The sequence below is a fragment of the Acipenser ruthenus genome, chromosome 4, assembly GCF_902713425.1.
Source record: "Acipenser ruthenus chromosome 4, fAciRut3.2 maternal haplotype, whole genome shotgun sequence".
In the NCBI taxonomy this organism is placed as follows: Eukaryota; Metazoa; Chordata; class Actinopteri; order Acipenseriformes; family Acipenseridae; genus Acipenser; species Acipenser ruthenus.
Window position 1 is genome coordinate 43568392 of NC_081192.1, and position 20235 is coordinate 43588626.

At 36.2% G+C, this 20235-nt stretch overlaps 1 protein-coding gene and 1 long non-coding RNA gene across 3 annotated transcripts; one reads left to right on the forward strand and one right to left on the reverse strand.

The window, feature by feature from the left end:
• Nucleotides 1-5468: 5468 nt before the first annotated feature.
• On the forward strand, nt 5469-8361 carry LOC131736883 (uncharacterized). Its single transcript, XR_009328465.1, has 3 exons — nt 5469-5950; nt 6322-6435; nt 6647-8361. It is a non-coding gene; the product is annotated as an uncharacterized LOC131736883 (long non-coding RNA).
• Nucleotides 8362-8545: 184 nt separating this feature from the next.
• On the reverse strand, nt 8546-19070 carry LOC117399215 (collagen triple helix repeat-containing protein 1-like). 2 transcript variants are annotated; one of them, XM_033998263.3, is made up of 5 exons: nt 18821-19070; nt 17044-17112; nt 14017-14235; nt 12068-12284; nt 8546-8873 (listed from the first exon to the last, which is right to left on the reverse strand). In XM_033998263.3, the coding sequence occupies exons 1-5, from the start codon at nt 18941-18943 to the stop codon at nt 8731-8733; spliced, it is 771 nt and encodes a 256-aa protein (XP_033854154.3). In that variant the 5' UTR covers nt 18944-19070; the 3' UTR covers nt 8546-8730. The 2 variants fall into 2 exon arrangements, with proteins under 2 accessions (XP_033854154.3, XP_033854155.3); XM_033998264.3 differs by lacking the exon at nt 17044-17112 and having other exon boundaries at nt 18821-19068.
• Nucleotides 19071-20235: the final 1165 nt, after the last annotated feature.

Sequence of the window (20235 nt, forward strand, 5' to 3'; positions counted from 1 at the left end):
GCTGTGTATTGCTGGGGATCATTGTTTTGGTCACCAGACCTGGAGTATAAAAATAAAATACCCCTTTTCCATACCGGATTACAATCTCTGTCTGTGTTATTCCTGCACTGCATCACCTCTGCACCTGTTCACAATCAACCACTTTGCCACACCTACTCATTACCATATTAAGTCCCTTATTGCGTTACAGAATTGATTTCATTCCAGTTAAGTCCAATTATCACTGATGGTTTGATACTCCTCTCCTTATTCACTTCCAGTCTGACAGGCAATAGGGCATCTTACAGTTTCCTATTGGCAGCACAGAAAGCAAGTCCAAGTCTAGTAGGATTCTATTACCTGTGAAACCAGGGTAAAGGAAAACATTTGCTTCACCTACAGCTATGGCCAGGATTAAGACAATTAAAAAAAAAAACACATCTACATGAACAAAATGTAGATCTTTTATTTAACATCATGAAATCAGAGAAACTACAAAATCGGAAAAGTCTATCGGAAGACAATCATAATAGTAGTACAGTATTTCACATTTTTCAATTTTTGTAAGTTTTTCATTAAGCAGTATGTAATTCAAGATATTAATGTAACATTATTCAGCAGGTTTCATTCAACTTTAGGAAGCAAAATTAATTAATTTTATATCAGGTTCAAAACTATTGTCCATCAGCCAAAGTGAAAATAAAGTCTGGAAAACAAATCAACAGCAAAAAATAATTTGATTTTTTTTTTTTTTTTTTTTTTTTAACCTGGGTGTCTGACTTCATATTAAATGTGTTTCAAATTAAAACATTTAAGGAGTGCTAACCAAGATTTTAAAATGGTCTTGGTACTATCAATATTAGTACTAGTCTCCCTTTTCTTCTGTAGAAGTTTCGTTTTTACTTTTATTTCATACTTGAATTTGGATTATGTAGATATTCCAAATACTTCAAAATTAGATGAAATTGCTGCTGCTTCCTGGTATAAAATCACTTATTGTATTGAAGTTCAAACTCACGCCAATGTAGCTGTAATTGGACCATGTGACCTACTGTAAAGTTACCAGGATGCAGGAGTGTATCTATAATGCTGAATTTGAAGTATTTGCATATCCTTAAATCAGTGTAAAAACAAAAAATAGTAATGTTAATAAAGCAAAGAGGTAACAAAATTGATTTAAAAGAAAAGGCAGAGAGTTAACCTGTGGAAGCTCTGCTCTGAAGCCAGTTTAAGTCATAAGTGAAATCAGCAGATAGTAGTTGATCCAAAGTTGACAAATCTAGTATGTTGTAAAATACAAGCCGACTTACATTCCACACAGATTGGTCACAAAGACCACTCATCTCTGCTCTTGTGTTCTGTAATATAATATAATATTATATACAAACAGAAAACAAGGGCTATAATCTTATAATCATTTCAACGCCTACGATAAGACTCCCTGCTTGATCAATAGTGCTAATGAGAATGAGGTAGAAATAATATGGGGAATTTATGATTATGCAAACAGTCACTGACCTGCTGTGGCCCTTGTCTACAGAGAAGATGCGAATAGATATATCAAAACTGGCGGAGACAAACTCCTTCCCAGTCGGGGAGTAATCGACATCCAGGACTGCAGACATGTGATCCACATGCACCGTCACTGGCGCATCCAGGAGACGCAAAAGTCAAAAGTGTACAAGCTGCAAAGAAAATGTTGTAAGTTTTACTGACTAGACCTTACAGCACTTTGCAGTGCCAGTGCAATAGCTTCTATTCCATTTGAACTGCAATTAGAAAGAAATAATCAAACCTCAGGAAGAAAGGGTCATTTAACATTTAATACCACATTTTCACCATGGGGGGTGTGAAAACTGACATAGTATTATACCTATGGGCAACACTGAAGAATAAGGATTTCAGTATAATTAATGTAGAACTCACTTGCAGAAATTCTGCAAACATATGCATTGTGATATATATTATATTCTCTTAAGTGCAACAACACACTGTACCCCTCTTTATTATTAACATATTAATGTTGCTAGTCAAGTGTTGGGACAAATATTCAAATAAACATTGTGTGAAATGTATTTTGTGGCAAAAATGGTTGTATTTGTTCACATAACAATTTATACATTAAAAAGGTTTGTTTTAATGACTGAAAATCAATAATGCACAATTTACTGTACAGAAGTGTTTCCCTCCTTTCTTTAAGTAACTTGATGGGGTACCAGGTTTATTTTATTCTTCAGTGATTACACTAATATGGTACAAAGCATAGTTTTGTTTTCCAGCTAACTCAAAACTAAAGAATATTAAAACATTCTTTTAAATTGTGAACATGAAAAAACCTTTGTTCGTCCCACCACTATGCCAGTTATTCCTGTTAAAATAAAACTTGACAGGGTCCTCCAGTTAAAGCACTGCCGTTGGGAGTGCAGGATGAGTCACACAGCTTTGACGGCGTTAGTTCATGTCCAGGCTGTGCAAAGAGGCCGAACTTTGCTGGGGACTCTGAAGGGGGCGTCACATTGGCTCTGAAGCTCCCAGGGGTGGGGGATGGGAAACCAGCAGGGATTACTTCTCCTCATCGTGCAACAGCAAACCCTACTGGCCAGACACCAAGCACATTCAGAGTGGATAAAAAGCAGGGCTGATCTCTGTTCTCCGGGATCGGTAGCCCGCCCACCTCTGCTCTGGATTGCTCGGCGTAAAAGCAATTCTGGCTTTAGGCTTGTGAGATCAATAATTAAATGTTTGACAACGCTTTTTTCTGCTTTAATACATATACTGAGCATCAATAGATATGCATCACTTATATTTGGATAAAATTCATCAAAAAATGACAAACTCTGTTTTAGAGCAGGTGCAGTGACTTTTTATTGTGCTGATTAACAACAGACATCACGAAGATACTGCAAACTGATAGGTCGATCTTGGGCAGGTGTTATGACTCTTGGTCTCCTAGTTCGTGGCCTGTCTTTGACAGAGTGTGTCTGGCTATACCATCTCGCCAGGTTTGAAATTGCTGGCTGTGAGCACCCAAGATGGCAAGCCACAGTCCGTTACCCTAGTCCAGCCTCCAACATGCCGATTGCACGAAGGCGCTGCTCTCTTGACAGACGTGGCATATTGTTTTTTTTCTATGATTTTCTTTATTGCTTTTATTCAAGCTTGCAATTCAGCAGCTGAAATCACTCCATATCCAGTGTCCAATCAACTGTCTCACTAATTAGGTGATTAAGTGCATATGCTTCAGTCATAGTCACTCAAGCGTGTCATGGTCAAGGATGAATGATCGAGTGATTAAAAAGAAACCAAAAACATTTTGTTAATGTTGATAATTTTAAATAAATGTGTTATAATAGTGATAAGTTTCTTTTGATGCTCGGTATATGTTTAAATTGTGAAATATCTTGAAGTACCTATTTCTAGACCGTGAAATGCTGTGAAATAAACCATTTTTTACCGTGAAAAGAATACAGCCCTATTCATCATTCTTCATTTTTACAATGCATTTCTATTTTTCAGGATCTGTGTTTAGTGAGCAAAAATATTCTTATACTTGAGTAATCAGCAAAAGGTTACGCAAATTCTTTAACATATTTAAATGTGTTTACATACAGTGCGGAAGCATACATGCATTATTAAAAAGTTTCATTCATGACCTACTGGACTAAGTAGTAGTAATTTCGTAATGCACATACTTTTCCAAGTATTGTGTTAAGGGGTTCTTCTTGTTTTCCAAATGCTAACCCCTCCATATTCCATTGTTTGATAGTCTTGTCATCCCCGACCTTAATCAACAGAAGAAATTAAAACAATAAAAATAGCAAGTATTGGTACTGGTGAATATCACTGCATTTCAAGTTAATCATACACTATGAATACATTAGACATAACATAGGCAAAAAAATACATAGCAGTTCAAAAGATAACAAGATACAGAAAGAAGGTGCTTACGTTCCAATAAGTAATGGAAACTTTCAATTCAATGTGTTTGCAAAACCGCGGTTATCAATCCTTTAGCAGACTGAAGCTGTAAAAAGCAGTAGCATTAAAATCTGTATTTTATTGTTTTTTGCAACTTTTATTTAATCAGACTTTATTTAACATGGTCACTGTTCCTACTAATTCAGCGTGGTTTCTAGACAAGTTATCTTTTCTAGACCTGTATACAAGTATGCAGTGTTGAAAAAGTTTTAAATGAGGTATAAACAGAATTTTAGAAATTACAATTAGGGGATAGAATTCATGACTATCTAAAATCAGAATCATATTTACAATACATATTTTACCAACCAGATTCTTCTTTGTATTTATTATTATTATTATTATTATTATTATTATTATTATTATTATTATTATGATTATTATTATTATTATTATTATTATTATTATTATTATTATTATTATTATTATTATTAGTTAATGATTATAAAAGTGCACCTTCCTCTGTTTTGCCATGTAGTGAATAGCTTTAATTTGTCTTTAAAATGAACAGCTACATTCCCTAGTTTACTAACCTCACCATCACAGGCACCTGAAAGAATTGTAGACAAACTCTTGGGGTGTTTGGTCATACAGTTTATTCCATTCCGGTGACCATCCAGTGATGCCAGGAACGGTTTGGCAAACACACGTCCCAGTTTAGTGGCGTTAGGAGCCCTGGCGTACTCCCGAGGAGCCTCAAAAGGGTGGAGTGATGGGTCATTGTTTCTTGGTCACCAAACCTGTTTTTTTTCTGTTAAAGATATACAGTACAGGACTGTATACTCTAGATCTGCTGTACATTGCAATTTACATAAGAAAGTTTACAAAAGAGAGGAGGCCATTCAGCCCATCTTGCTCGTTTGGTTGTTAGCAGCTTATTGATCCAGAATCTCATCAAGCAGCTTCTTGAAGGATCCCAGGGTGTCAGCTTCAACAACATTACAGGGGAGTTGGTTCCAGACCCTCACAATTCTCTGTGTAAAAAAGTGTCTCCTATTTTCTGTTCTGAATGCCCCTTTATCTAATCTCCATTTGTGACCCCTGGTCCTTGTTTCTTTTTTCAGGTCAAAAAAGTCCCCATAGTTTTCTTTGTTCAAGACTGAATAGATTCAATTTGCTATACATTGCAGAATGTATCATCGTACCGCGCATATATATATATATATATATATATATATATATATATATATATATATATATATATATATATATATGTATATATATATATATATATATATATATATATATGTATATATATATATATATATATATATATATATATATATATATATATATATATATATATATATATTTATTAGCTCAAAGAGCTAAAATATACACACACACAAACACAGTGCCGTGAAAAAGTATTTGCCCCGTCTGATTTTCTGCATTTTTGCACATTTTTCACATTGTATTTGGTCAGATGTATTTCGGTTTTTTTCAGGATCGAGTCCGTTTATGTTCACAATGCAGTTTGCAAGTGCACTCGGCTCGTTTATGATGTGTGAAGCGGATGTTTACAGTATCCTGCAAGGCATATTGAAAGATGGCAGCTATTTATGAGTTGCTCTGTTTTTTTTTTAATATAGCGTGTTTTAGATTCTTACATATTTCTGTGGAAGAAAGCACTGGGAAAGCACTTCGCTAATTTAATGGATACATTTCTTGAATGCCAACAGTAGGAGAATACAGTTTACGCAGTGCTGCACGATGCTCCTAATGTCAGCATTAAACAAAGTCATTTGAGAAAAGATTGAATATATTTTACTATTTTGTGAGTTTTTTTTTTAACTCGGCATTTAACCTAATATGTTTCAATATGTTCAGGGGTCTGAACACTCTTCTTAACAAACCCAATATGGGTAACAAAGACTGGACTAGTTCTGCGGTATGACGTGGAATCGACCCCTCGAAACAGCAGTAGGGGCATGTTGTGTTGGATGCTCTTATAAAGATATACCGCCATGAGGGTGTACCAGGATTGTATCGGGTAATGGCCTGCTGTTTTGTTTAGTTCTTTGTTTCCATGCTACTTCTTGTTCCTGTGAAAATACTCTTGCCTGTAGTCTGGGTAATTAGTAATTGACACAGGTTATTTACAAGGAACATAAAAATGTATTTATTTATGATTTCAAGTTTTGTTCATTAGCACGTTTTGATGTTGTATTGTTGGTAACCTATTTCACCATTGGAAGTACTGCTGATCTGCATAGTGGAGTATATGTCCACCATGGAAGTGTACCCTCTTAATTCAAGATTTACAGTATCTGTTAAAGTGCTCAGTGTGGCTGTTCTTAATCCAAGCATTGCATTATTGGTCAGAGAGTGCACAGATTAAGTTAACAGTTCATTTCTTAATAGGGCTTCCTACCAGGTTTGTTGGGTACATCACATGGTGCGCTTCAGTTTATGGCTTACGAGGAGCTGAAAAGGGAATTCAACACATACAGGAGCCTGCCACCAGAGACTAAATTGGTGAGTGCAGTAAAAAAAAGATGCATTTCATAGTCTCTTCTTTTTTAATAGTTTATTGTTTTAATGTGGAGAGCGTGTGACCTGTTCGAAATTGTGAGGTGTAATTTGAAAGGTAATGAGGAAAGTGGGGAACAACTAAATTGTGTTAACTAACATATTGTAGCATAGATCTGAAATGTCGATCTGTAACCAAAATGTATTTATTTTTTAGGAATGAAGGTGTTCATGGATTTTACAAAGGAATGGTACCTAATGTTATCAGAGTGACTCCTGCCTGCTGTATTATGTTTCTAGTGTATGAAAATGTGTCACGTTTTTTGCTACACAACTAACCCAGGGAGATGCTAAGAGGAATTCACTTAAGAGACATTGGCAGTGTTGTCCTGCTGTGACCCAAACCTGGGCACAGGTAAAGAAGCACCAAGATTGTAATCATGTATGGTACCTCAGAAGTAGAGTTCACAATATCATGGCAACAGTCTTGACCTCTGCTTCCTAAACTAATAGTGTTGTGCATCTGCATGGATTTCTTTCAGAATATAACTGATGCACAACTCAGTCCTTGGAGTCTGAATGGCATATCTGTGTGTGTGTGTGTACAGCTAGTGCCAAAAGTTTTGCATCACCCTATAGAATTAACTAATTTTGCTTCATGGTCGAATAAAACCTGTTGAATAATGTTAAGTTAACACCTTGAATTACATACCGCGTTGTAGTTTTACATATACTTAATGAAAAACTGACAAAAACAGAAAAATGTGACATTTTGAAATCTAACATGAAGTACTTTAAAGTACTACTGTTGTGGCTTCCGGTGGACTTTGGATTATCATTTAGTAGTTTCTTTGATTACATGGTGTTAAATAAAATATCTAAATTGTGTTCATGATCATAATCATAATGTCTCAATCCTGAAATTCTAGGTTATGCAAAACTTCTGGCCATAGCTGTATGTATGTAAGTGTGAGGTTTTTAAATTTCTGTGCAATTTTGCCATGTTTTATCCCCTTAACGTCAGAACTAAAATGGAACAACCATATAGCCCTGTTTATGTAGGGGTCCCCAGAAGGTTATGTAGTACCTGTTCCTGACTCAATACATGCTTTTGACTCCCCAGTGGACACGCTACTCCCATTACACTGCTAAATACACTTACCAAGTGACATTTTGTATCAAGTGATTTGTTTGCTTGAAGAGGCTGTGTTTTGAAGAGCTTTGGTTTATTTCAAACTGGAAATTAATTTCCTCAAGATGTCACTGAAGTGTTAAGAATATGACCTTTTATATATGTATATGTTTGTGTATGTGTATATATATATACTGTACTGATGAGCCCCAAAAAGGGCGAAACATGTATGCAGCTACTGTATTTTCACTTTTAAAACGCTGTGAATGTAGAAGCTGTTAGGCAACTTTCACGCAATTTGATTGGCTCTTGTAATGCTTTATTTGCATATCTCCCTACAAGCCATTTGTTTTTGAATTTATTGCTTTCTCTCACCTTAACGTGAAAGCAAGAGAGAGAGATAGAGAGAGAAAAAATAGTAATGTGAAACATAAAATCCAATTGATATTTTACAAGGTCATGTAAAACTGACTGACCTGTTTTTTTGAGGCATGTGCTTAATCAATGGTAAAACTATTTTAACAGTATAAATCTAGAAACTACTTGGAACATGTTTGTAGCTAGTTCTATTCCTCAGAAAATTAGCTATGCACTTAATTTAAAATAGGCGCTATTATGTCTTCCAGCAGATGCTTTGAATCGTGTTTATTTTTATATTTTTAATTATTGCTGTGACTCAAATTTCGTGTAAAGTACAATTACAATTATTTTGATGACTGTATGCTCATCTCCTTCTGATAAAAATTAACCTGAGCAATGTTGTTTATTTTTCTAAAAATATTTCCCAACATAAAACTAATGTCACCTTCCAATAATTGATTGTGAGTTTCAGTGTTTTAAAATAAAATATCAAACAAAACGAAATTTCAATGTACCATTTGTAATTCAGTAATATGAGAGAATTGGTCAGGGGTCTGAATACTTTTGCAAGGCACTGTATATATGTGTGTTTGTGTGTATGTATATACAATGGAACCAGTTGCATTTTTTCAGTAAAGTAAATGTTTCATTTAATTAATAGGCATACAAAGTATAAAATATTGACCAAGGCTAAATTCAGTAATCCCTTTACCAGACAAGATTCATATTGCATGGGCAGCATTAGAACATGAATAAAAAGAGATGTCCTCATTAAGAAAACTGTCTGGAAGCTGGTGAAAGCAGGTAGTTCACTTGGGGAGCTCTTCAATGATGACTCTAGACACAGAATTCCAGCCAGTGGAAGCATCTCCGCGAGGATAGTCGGGACAAATACCAACCCACACAGCAACGTCCACCAGGCCGGCATGGATCCCTTCACACAGCCCTTCCACTGCAAACAGAAGGTATTCTTAAATTCACATCTAATTTGAACTGCACGCTGCCATCTAGTGATCTGCTGTTGTAAATGCAGCAAAAATGGAAAGGGATCACCTGAATTTGAGTCCTATTTACAAACAAATAACCCGGGGTGATTAGGTGAAGCTGAAGAATTGAACTATGAGGGTTTCTTTACATATAAAATAAGGGTGACTGTGGCTGGCCTAACGTGAGATCAACCACGCGGAAATATAATTATTGCAATACACAAATCTTCTTAACCCTAGTGGGGATTTTGAATCGATCAAATATGCATGGATGTAACTCCTGTTACAGAGCAGTTTGAGACATTCCAGGTTTCCCATGTGCTTAAATTATTTGACCTACATGCTTTTTCTCTTATGTCATGTTTTCTAAGCCTGGAGTTTTTCCAACAGCTTTAAAATAGGAGTTTATTCCTATCTGGGGCACACTATTCTCCATTACTTCATTTCTGTTCTCTGGCACTGTAGATCCAGAGCTGTCTGGAATGAGTTACAGTCTCACTATGACTAGACATTTCCTAACCGCAGTACAATACAGATTACTGTAAAAACATTTAAGCAGTAATATCTAGACACGGGTTAAGTTGGGGATGTAAATTAGTTATTATATTTCTACAGTCCTATCAAGGTTAACAAACGAATACATTTTAAAATATAAAACCAGTTGGGTAAGTGTATGCTAATTGATACCCTCACTATACTTTATTATGGGTGTCCTAAAGAGAATCGGTAAGTGTAATAAGAAATTAAAATCATGAAAACAGTAATGAAATGGGTTGAATGAGAGCTGCTTAGTTGTTGTCAACAAGAAAGATTGACCGAGAAGAGTTGGGGGTCTTTCATGGTCTCACAAACTCGGATGGCCAAATTTGACAAATAGTTGGTTTACTTGTTTTTTGATCACTATAGCACATAAACACATCCATTAAAAAAACATAAACTAAGGAATTCTAAAACATCTACGGCAGTACTAAATGTAAACATCTGGATTACAGATTACCTAATGGTTGTATATACACAGTGAGGGTTATTCAAAAGTCGCACAAAGTAATTGCAAACTGCAAATTAAACTGCGCATACCATATCCAGTATTGGGGTATGTACTATTAAATAACTACATTATTATCATCCCTTAGGTACTGTACTGTTGAAATATTTACTTTGTTCTATTGTGAGCGTGATCTTTAAACAATATCATCTTTTAATTTGTATCATATATCATAATGTTTAACAACATACTGGAGACTGAAATTGTTTAAAGATAGTGCTCATATTAAAAAATGGAAGAAAGAAAAATGACCTTGCAAAATTGCACAAGTGGGCTAACTCAAGATTAGATATACAGTTTACATACCCCAATGGAAATTTATAATTTCTAGACATTTCTCAAACAAATAATTATAGGAAAAATCTTTTGTAGCAAAAGTTTTGCTTTTGTGGATGAGGAAAAAATAGCTAGTTGAGACACTTTTAGCAATAATAACCTCTTTTAAACGATTAGGATATTTGTCAATGAGCTTTTAGCATGATTTCTTCAACGCAAAATTGTTCCAGTTCAGTCAAATTCTGAGGACTCTTGTGCACAGCCTTCTTCAACTCATACCAAAGATTATCAATCGGATTTAGATTGGGACTTTGACTAGGCCATTCCAGAACCTTGATTTTATTCTTCTTTATCCATTCTGAAGTAGATTCTGATGTGTGCTTTGGATCGTTGTCGTGTTGGAACGTCCAGTTGTGCTTTAAACCAAGTTTTGTAGTGGAGGGTTTCAGATGATTGGCCAATATCTTTTGGTATGCTGTGGCCATTTTACCACATATTGGAACTAGATTTCCTGTGCCATTAGAGGAAAAAGAGCCCCATAGAAGGATATTACCACCCCATGCTTGACAGTAGGTATGGTGTTACTTTCTTTGTACGCCTCACCAGACTTTCTCCAAACGTAAAGACTATCAGTGTGCCCAAATAGCTCGATTTTTTTGTTTCATTACTCCACAAAACCTTTGACCAGAACTCATATCCATCATTCAAATGCCGTTTTGCAAACTTTAAGCAATTGTCCTTGTGACGTTTTCCTAAGAGTGGCTTTTTCCTTGGCCTGTGATCATTGAGACCTTCACCATGCAATACTCGGCCTATGGTTGAAATGGAAACCCCAAGTCCACTTGCAGGCAATTCACTTTGAATATCTTTGGCAGTCAATCTCAGATTGTATTAACCTTCCTCACAATTCTTCTATTTGTTCTTGGTGAAAGAACCTTCTTTCTTCCAGACTGAGGGAGTGTTGTGACAGTCTTGTACTTCTTGATAATATAAACAATAGTTGAAATTGGGATACTCAAATGCTTGTATCCTTCTCCAGCTTTATGACAAATAATTTTCTGCCTAAGGTCTTCAGATAGCTCTTTACCTTTTCCCATATTGACTTATTGGTAAATGACAGCAATCATCCTATGCCTAACCCTTTTATACTCTCTAAGTATGTTCACCTACAATCCAGCATTTTCTAGCATTAGGTTCTGCATTATCATATTGAAATTTCTTAGCACATTGTAGACAATACTATCATAGCATCAAAGGGTATGAATACTTTTGAATTGGCATTTTTGGAGTTTTGCAAAAAAAAAAATTCTCATCCACAAAAGCAAAACTTTTGCTACAAAAGATTTTTCCTAAAATTATTTGTTTTCGGGAAATTTCTAGAAATTATTTAAACTGTACATGGAACTTTTAACTACAACTGTACATGGAAAAAATAAAAATGTGTCAATTGTCAAGTTCATTCCTGCAAAATACACCCTATGGTAGTTCAGTTAAAGGGGAAAAAACTTCCATAGTAAATATTTCACTTGAAAATGTGTTTGTGTTGAGGCTTCTGTTGCATTTGTATGTACCCACAATACCCTATGAGACTTTGACACATGGAAGACTTTCCACATTACTGCTGAACACAAAGCTGTATTATAGAAAGCCTTAGAATAGAAACGAGAAAAGACCAACCAGTAGATCACAATACTGGATAATGTCACAGAAAAATGCCTTTCTGCCTGTCTAAATGTATAGTTACAGATGCATTTCTAATACACAAGAAGGGCTCTGAACAAATGAATGTATAGTCTTCTTAAAATGCTAAATGTTTTTTGTGGATCTGGAAACCCTTACCTGAAGAGGTCCTGTGTATGTTTATAGTGGAGTTAAACTCGGGGCTGCCTTGCTCCAGGTAGATAATGGCTTCAATCGGCAGGGGTCCTGTGCACTCTGCCCCATTAAATGTGAAGTACCAGCGCTGGCAGCAGGCATTTTTACATTTGAGTCTCAGAGAGCCACTGAAGACTACCCTCAGAGCACTGTCTGTGCGCATCTTTGTGAAAGTACATTCCTAGAGAATAGAGGAGATTTAAGAATTGCACTGTCAAATTTTACATTTCTGTAACTAAACTATTCTAAAAGTGACACACAAAAAAAAAAGGAAATCGGCAAGTGGATCATCCTACAGAAAGGGTAGATCTATTTAGTGGGAATGTTAAGAGTTAGTTAACTCTAGTTATGCTACAGTTAGTTATGTATAAAATGACAGCTGTAGTGTTTATACAGTAGGATGTGTATAATGTTATTTAATTAATATGTATTCAAAGTTTTCCATGTACACACAGATGTTGTTCACATGTAGTTGTTCATCCACATGAATGTTGCAGCATAGTGTATCATCAAAATGTAACAGCACTCTAATGGAAGGATTCTCAAGATGGCTTTTTTAATTGGTTTCAAATTTCCCAATATGTTCAAGTTAAAACATGTTTAAACATTTTACTTAAAGTTTCAAAGACTGTGATTAAAATTAATTTACCTAATGTTACCTCAAGTAAGGTAGTCCAAGAATAGTGCTAATCTAGTCTGTGAAATTTGTATTTATTTTTTTAACCACTTGACAGGTACTATGTAGACTACAGGATGGCTCCAAAAAGCATTAATTACACAGCTTTAACAATCAGCCTGCAACTGTTGGTACTACTTAACTGGTAGTTGGTGATAACAGCCTAGCCCAGTACAGTCAATTACATCTTTTAAAATCTGTTTTACATTTTCAAATAAATTAGACAGTTCTACCAGCCATATTATTATTATTATTATTATTATTTATTTCTTAGCAGACGCCCTTATCCAGGGCGACTTACAATTGTTACAAGATATCACATTATTTTTACATACAATTACCCATTTATACAGTTGGGTTTTTTTTTTACTGGAGCAATTTTAGGTAAAGTACCTTGCTCAAGGGTACAGCAACAGTGTCCCATACCAGGGATTGAACCCACAACCCTCCGGGCAAGAGTCCAGAGCCCTAACCACTACACCACACTGCTGCCCATATAAACTGACAGACTGGTAGGGTGTGTGACAGCAGAACAAAAACAAGTTTTAAAGCTCAAACGTGTAGAAAAGGGGTTTGTTTGTGATGAAACAAATTGTACCACAACACAAAACCAGAACCACGTTGAGCAAGCTTTCTCTTAATGGGGCGATGGCAATTAAATGTGCATGCTTATAAAAGCTCACTAGTCATTTTTCTGTTTATCTTTCTTTTCCCATATTAATGTGATGCATTTCCCATCTTCTTTTACTTATTTAGCAGACACCTTTATCCAAGGCGACTTACAGAGACTAGGGTGTGTGAACTATGCATCAGCTGCAGAGTCACTTACAACAACGTCTCACCCGAAAGACGGGGAGGTTAAGTGACTTGCTCAGGGTCACACAATGAGTCAGTGGCTGAGGTGGGATTTGAACTGTAGACCTCCTGATTACAAGCCCTTTTCTTTAACCACTGGACCACACAGCCTCACAGCCCCTTTTACTGTACTTAACACACTGTTCTATGCTTTAACAATGTTAACTAAGCTCTACCCTTATTTTGTATGCGTCTACCATGGTGAACCTCAATAAACTACTTAAAGGGGAGGCTGGAAGTTTTTGCATATTTTTAACACAAATCCTGCTGTACAGCAGGGTCCCAGGGTGGGATTACTGAAAAATGTAAACTAAAATACAAATATTGCTCCACTAAGCAACTGGGAGTTAGATAGGCAGTGGACTTTTGTCCACATACTTACTGCGATTTTGCCAAGGTCAATGCCATAGTTAAGGGATTTCCATGCACACTGCTTGAAGTTTGGTTTCCATGGCTCCTCAAAGCTCTCCCTTACGCACTCCCCCTTCTCCCCTTTCAGACCATCACGACCAGGGAAGCCCGGTGTGCCAGGGATGCCATTCACTCCAGGGTTCCCGTCTCTACCAGTAGTGCCAGCTGGGCCCTGCATGCAGCCATTATACTGGAAATGAAAGAGAACTGTTTATAATCCGCCGTGAGACCGTGCGTGTAATGCTCTCTCACACCAATAAACACCTTCTACAGTACACACTTTCAAACCTGGGAGATCTCGGAAAACACTTTCTTTTGTTTCTGAAGTCAGAATGAGATGCTCATCATAGTATCAAAATAGCACATTTCCACCGTGACTTGCCTGTGTCAACTTGTTTTATGAAAAGAACAGAAAAGCTGTTTATGGTGCAAACTTCCTTATAAACATTTATTGTGGTAGGCTATAGTAAAACCATTGCATAGTGTAATAAAGCAGGTATTGTGAAAGCACGGTAAATCACAGAGAAGTATGGTAACGTACTGTATTTTAAGAAAAAAAAACCTGGTCACCTTGTTAAAAACATGGCATAATACAAAATGAAGGGTACTTTTGAGTCACTTGTTACAAGTGAGTTTTGTTTTATTTGATAATAGTTTTATTTTCCTTTAAACAAAAAAAAAGGTGCACTTTGGGGTAAATTAACCTGGGTCAAGAGTAGATGGGTGCTTGAGTTGCATACAGAGTATACACAAAAAGTGTCAAAAACTGAGAAAGAAAAACATTTGCTTGTTATGGTTGCTTTTGTTTTGAAAGAATGGAACTTGAAGCAGGCCACAAATGTGGGGCCGTGCCCACAGCAGGATAATTAATACACAGACCCAGGATTGTTTACACAGCTGGTGTCTGCAAAATAGAACATTAGATTCCTTAAAAAAAAAAAAGAGGAAGAAAAGGTTAAAGCAGTCCGTTCCTTGCTGTTCTTACAATCTGAATGGGTGTTTTTCTTTGCGCGCCTAGATTAAATTCATTGGTAGTACCACGGTTAGCTATGATAAAACCCAATAACTGCGTGTTAAAAGCAAAGGGGAAACAGAATGTTCTAATTTGCTGTGTAACTTTGCACATCCACAGAACTTGTACATTACTAACCATCCAGGCCTACAGAACAAGGACCAATAAAAAAACGTAGGTTTTAAATAGGAAATGTATTGCATAACATACGTGTCCAACTTTTTTTTTTTTTTTTTTCAATTTGAGAAATACATTTTCTGATCATAAGTTGGCAATTAGGTTAGGCCAAACATAATGGGTTCAACTGGCAGTGCACCAGACAAGACCAGTGCCAATAACACAAAAGGAATTGTCTCATGGGACCTGAGTAGGAGTAGAGAAATCACCCTCAACATAACATAGAGATGATAACATCAAATTTCATATTGAGGTGGTTCTGCATTGTTTTAAATGTTGGTCATCACACTTTTAACTGCTTACAATACTAAATACTCTGCTGTGAATGAAAGCTGTTTAACCAAGGAGACATTTTCATTGTTACATTAGAAAATTCAGAACTTTCATCCACCAATCAGGTGGTAGCTGACTGCAGAACCGTTAGCAAGTATGGAAGGACAGTAAAACACTTGAATGGTAAAGGAATCTGTCAATTTATAGATCATACAATACCAATGAAGGCAATAAAACCCTGATTATCGGGCATTACCTTTTACACTACCTTGTGGACATGATCATCTCTGCATAGGACTTGTTAAAAACCGACTCTCAATGCTACCATTTGCAATAGTACTAGTTATTTTCAATAGTTCTGCCATAGTGCAAACCCACAAAATATTTTCTTTGGTCTCCTGAATCACATCCACTCCTCTCCGATCCACACACAGTTTCCAGTGGCTGCTGACAGGCTGCTGTACCCCCATTAGGTTATACAGTACAATAGGTCTATTAATTTCAAACCAGCCACACCGTTAAAAACTCCACACATTACAACTAAATTGTCACCTTATTTGCATCTCACTCCTTCCATAAACACTCTTAAAAATAGCAAATGTTGGAGCTGTGGTTAAAGTAAATACAACATCGCAGTTTTGAAAAGTCAAAAAGCCTGCTCTTTGTGACTTCCGTAAAAACTGTTTTTTATAACGGTTTACAATAGTTTGATAACTAGGGGAACTGTTCTTGAGGCTGCATCATGTGTCAAACCCTCGCTTGTAAATAATATCCATTCATATTGCAAAGAGGCAAAAAACATGGCTATGTATTTTCGGACAAAAAAATAACTTTTTCAAAAACTCTTCGGGTTATAAACCCTATGAAAAAAGGCAATCTGTTCCATCAGATTGCCTTGATGGTATAATACAGTATTATATATAAATATAAATCACGAGTGTTACCCAAGATCCACATCTCATACAATTCGAATTAATTTCGAAAACTCCAAGGTATTTGGGCATGTACATAGAAAAAAATAAGTTCTTCTGATCAACCAACCAATATTACATGAGGCATTTTAAAGCAGGTTGCAGTGCAAGTAAATGACAGCTGAAGATGCAGGTACTGCAGTAGACAGAGGCAGCTACCACGATGCACTCAGCAGGATATCACATGCAGCAGTGAACAGGTGGTTCTGAATGCCAGAACTCAAATTACTCCCCTGGCTGGATATGAACCAAGTTTCTTTGCATGCATATTATTGACATTACATGTCTTTTTCCAAATTCTTTTGATTTTTTTCATGATGTTTCGCCACTGGAACAAAGGAGGGAGGCCATAGCCTGAAACATCTTAGATGAAATTCAAGCACAGCATTCAGCACAAGAATTTAGAAAAAAAATGAAGATAGATGAGTAGTAGGGACTGCACTGTAGCAAGGGAGGGGGGGGGGGGGGGGTCCTTCAAACAGACCTACACATAGAAAACCTACATGTGCAGGAGTGTTTGGGAGTAATTTGGGGAGGGTTCAAATGAAAATGTTACCACGTTTACATGAAAGGGCTGTGAGGCTTCAGTTCTGTTTCTGGTGCAATTCTGGCTGCCCATATCTCTTCCAGTGCACTAAAAGACGACATAAACAGTGTAAATCACAACTCACCCACACAAAATGAAGTGGCTACAATGTACCCTTTAGTCACTGCATTTACAGTTCACCCTTGGAAAGTTTCCTCTGCAATACTTTAAAAAGCATATATGTATTTTTCTTGGTAGGACAACTTGTTGTACCCCATAGATTTCACATAAAACAGTTTTAAAGACCGAAGGGGATATTAATTAAATGGTTTTGTCATTATAGGTATTAGGTAGTACAAGGATAGTCTACAGTGCGTTTTCATGTTTGAATATACCAGCAGTTTAACAATGGTATGAACCAATGCATAATGGTAGTCCATCACAGAACCATATCACAGTGTGTTACTCTATCAGGACCAAATACACTGTTTTGCCTTTGCTGTTCATTCCTGTTAGTGGTAGCACAATGGTTCTGCTTTGCAGAGTAACACATAGGGATTTCAATTGAATTGCAGTGGTATTTCCATAACTTTTCTGCAACATACAGTACTGTACACTTTACTGAACGTTACTAAGTTGTCCAAATCAGCTGACTGGAAGCAATTTTAAATTCCCTTGAAATATTATAATTTAGTTCTCATATACCCTGCACATGTGGTAAATCTGACTTCCTAGTCATTTATTTTTGCACATGATAACCTTACAATATTATAAATATGGCAGCTGGCAGATGAATTTGTCAAAGCTTGTGTTTGTCTTCCTGCTCCTCAGAATTTCCTACAGCTGCATGTCTGACATGTTGTAAAATTGATTTTAGTGGTAAATGAAGTGGACAGATATAAAGTGGTACTGTGAGTAGATATATCAGTTGTTGTTTGTACCAAACGATTGTACTGGAAGGGTAGAAGCACACCCAGGACTATTTACAATCTGCCTCAAATGTAATTAAAAGGAAGAATAAAAGTTGAACACATGTAAAACACCACTTGCAAAAATAATTTTGACTGTTACAATGAATACACATTAAAAATGTCTCAGCAGAATAACTGTATACTGTCAGTATATACTGTATGTGTATTAGATACAGCTGCGCTGCTAACATGATGAAAAAACTGCGTGCATACACAAAAATACATCCATAATTACGTAAAATCCTTAGTTTTTCATTGCATACAAAAAACGGTGTACGCTGTGCAACACAAGTTACATACAGTCAAGAGCCTACAAAGAGAATAAAGAGACACGTTTACAGAAAGCTTCTCTTAAGCAGAACAGTCCTTAAAAGAAATTGGCAAGCATATGGATCGGCTGTAACAACAAACTGGCATTATTAAATCGATATATTTTTTTTCCCCACATGAATGAACTAGTTTGTGAATTGCTTAAATATACTTGAAATAAGTAATAAGAAGGTAATGGAAGTGAAGGCTTTATAGACATCCAGTTGAAGAAAAGCCTGTACAATATAAATGCAAACTTCCAATTCAAAATACATGGACTCGACTTATCATTTAGAAAAAACGTGAATAGACTTTAAGGAAGAATCTGTATTAATAATAATAAAAAAAATAAAAAAATAAAAACATGCACACTAAATGTAACTAATAATAAATTAGATTAATAAAATGTTACAATTGAAATGCATTGTCTTTGTCTTATAATTATGTAGTATAACAAATAAAAATACTGACATCAATAGAAAGTACAGAAAAAATCCAAACTTCATATAACGGCACACGTCAATATTTCGACTTACTCTTTCAATATACTCAGCATCCCTCTGGCGAAGAGCTCTCTCTCTGTGTCTCGCTTTTTCGGTCCCACAGAAAGGCAGGATTAGCCAGGTAAAAAGGAACAGACGAGCCAGAACAGTGGCCATATTCAAACAGTTGTAGTCACAGAAAGAACAGAAAGAACAGAAGCGCACACGGTGCTTCTCTTTCAGAAGATGTTTTTGGTAACTAAGCAGGATTTAGGGAAGTGAACCACACACTGTCTCCTACTGGTGAATAAAAAGTCTGTTTCAGATCACGAAAAACCAAAACCCCCTGGGGGGTGGGGGCGGGGGTGTTCAGGAATGTCTACCAACACCGTCCACACGTTTTTTGTTTGTTTGTTTGTTTTTATAGGATTTCCTCAGATTTAGGCAACTTTTCCGCTTACTCTCCAAAAATGTAATTATTATTTCTAATGACATCATTAATGAATTATTTTATATTCGTGTTCAATCTTTTATAAACATTTGGGGGTTTTATAAAGCTGGCTATATACTGATACATTCAGTGACTCACTGCTGTGCCATTTTCTGAAACAAAGAACTAGTTGTCCTTTTCAGAGAAACCAGCAATATCCTTCAGCAATACATGATTAAAATATCTCCTCAGTCAAACAAGGTTCAGCAGTTTTGACTAAGTATTTCTTCAAAAGTATGTTTATACGGTTGCAGGTTAATGTTTGTTATCTATCACTCAAAACTTAAAACACAAAATCCTACACTAAACCAATATTTTTTGCAAAATGTTTTTCCACCCACTTTTACTTGAGTCCAGCCTTGTATTTATATCAAGTGAGTACACCCGTTTAATCAAGACACTACACACCTTGGTATTGCCTATGTATTTTACAGTTTTTAAAAATAACTTACGCATTATCTAGCTTTGCTAACTGTGAACATAGTGGTAGGGTTAAAAGAAACCCGATTGTATGTAACGTTTAATAAGAACATGCAAGATCACATAGTTTTTAAATTAACATAATTGGCAGTTGCTGGGCTGTTTCCCATTTAGAGATAGTCCTCTACACACACAAACCACCTAGACTTGTATTGGAGTGTGTCCTCATCTCTCAGGAAGATCAAACCCAGTCTATCTGTCCATAGTCACATTTCCTTCAGGGAGATCATCTGCTTTGATCCACAATATAAGGTAGGTTTGTCAGCTAGCTGTCACGTGATTGATCACTGACAACTTCCTTAGAGGCCTTCAGAATACCAACACAGGGATAAAAAAGATTCTCCACATTTCTAACTTTTTTTTTTTTATTCCAGGATTTCAACTTGTGTTTCAACAGTTACAGAACTTTCTTCATATGTTTACACATATTTAAACTATTGTAGCGATCTCACTTAATGCAGGCGCACCACACAGGACGAGGCAATCCACACACAGGCAG

Bases quoted from the DNA above. Each gene is read 5' to 3' on its own strand.
- LOC117399215 (XM_033998263.3), bottom strand. From the start codon at position 18,943: ATGGCCACTGTTCTGGCTCGTCTGTTCCTTTTTACCTGGCTAATCCTG. The intron at 14,236-17,043 runs GTAAACGTGGTA...TTTCATTTCCAG, and splicing joins AAGCCTCACAGCCCTTTCAT to TATAATGGCTGCATGCAGGG. The intron at 12,285-14,016 runs GTAAGTATGTGG...TCTATTCTCTAG, and splicing joins TTGACCTTGGCAAAATCGCA to GAATGTACTTTCACAAAGAT.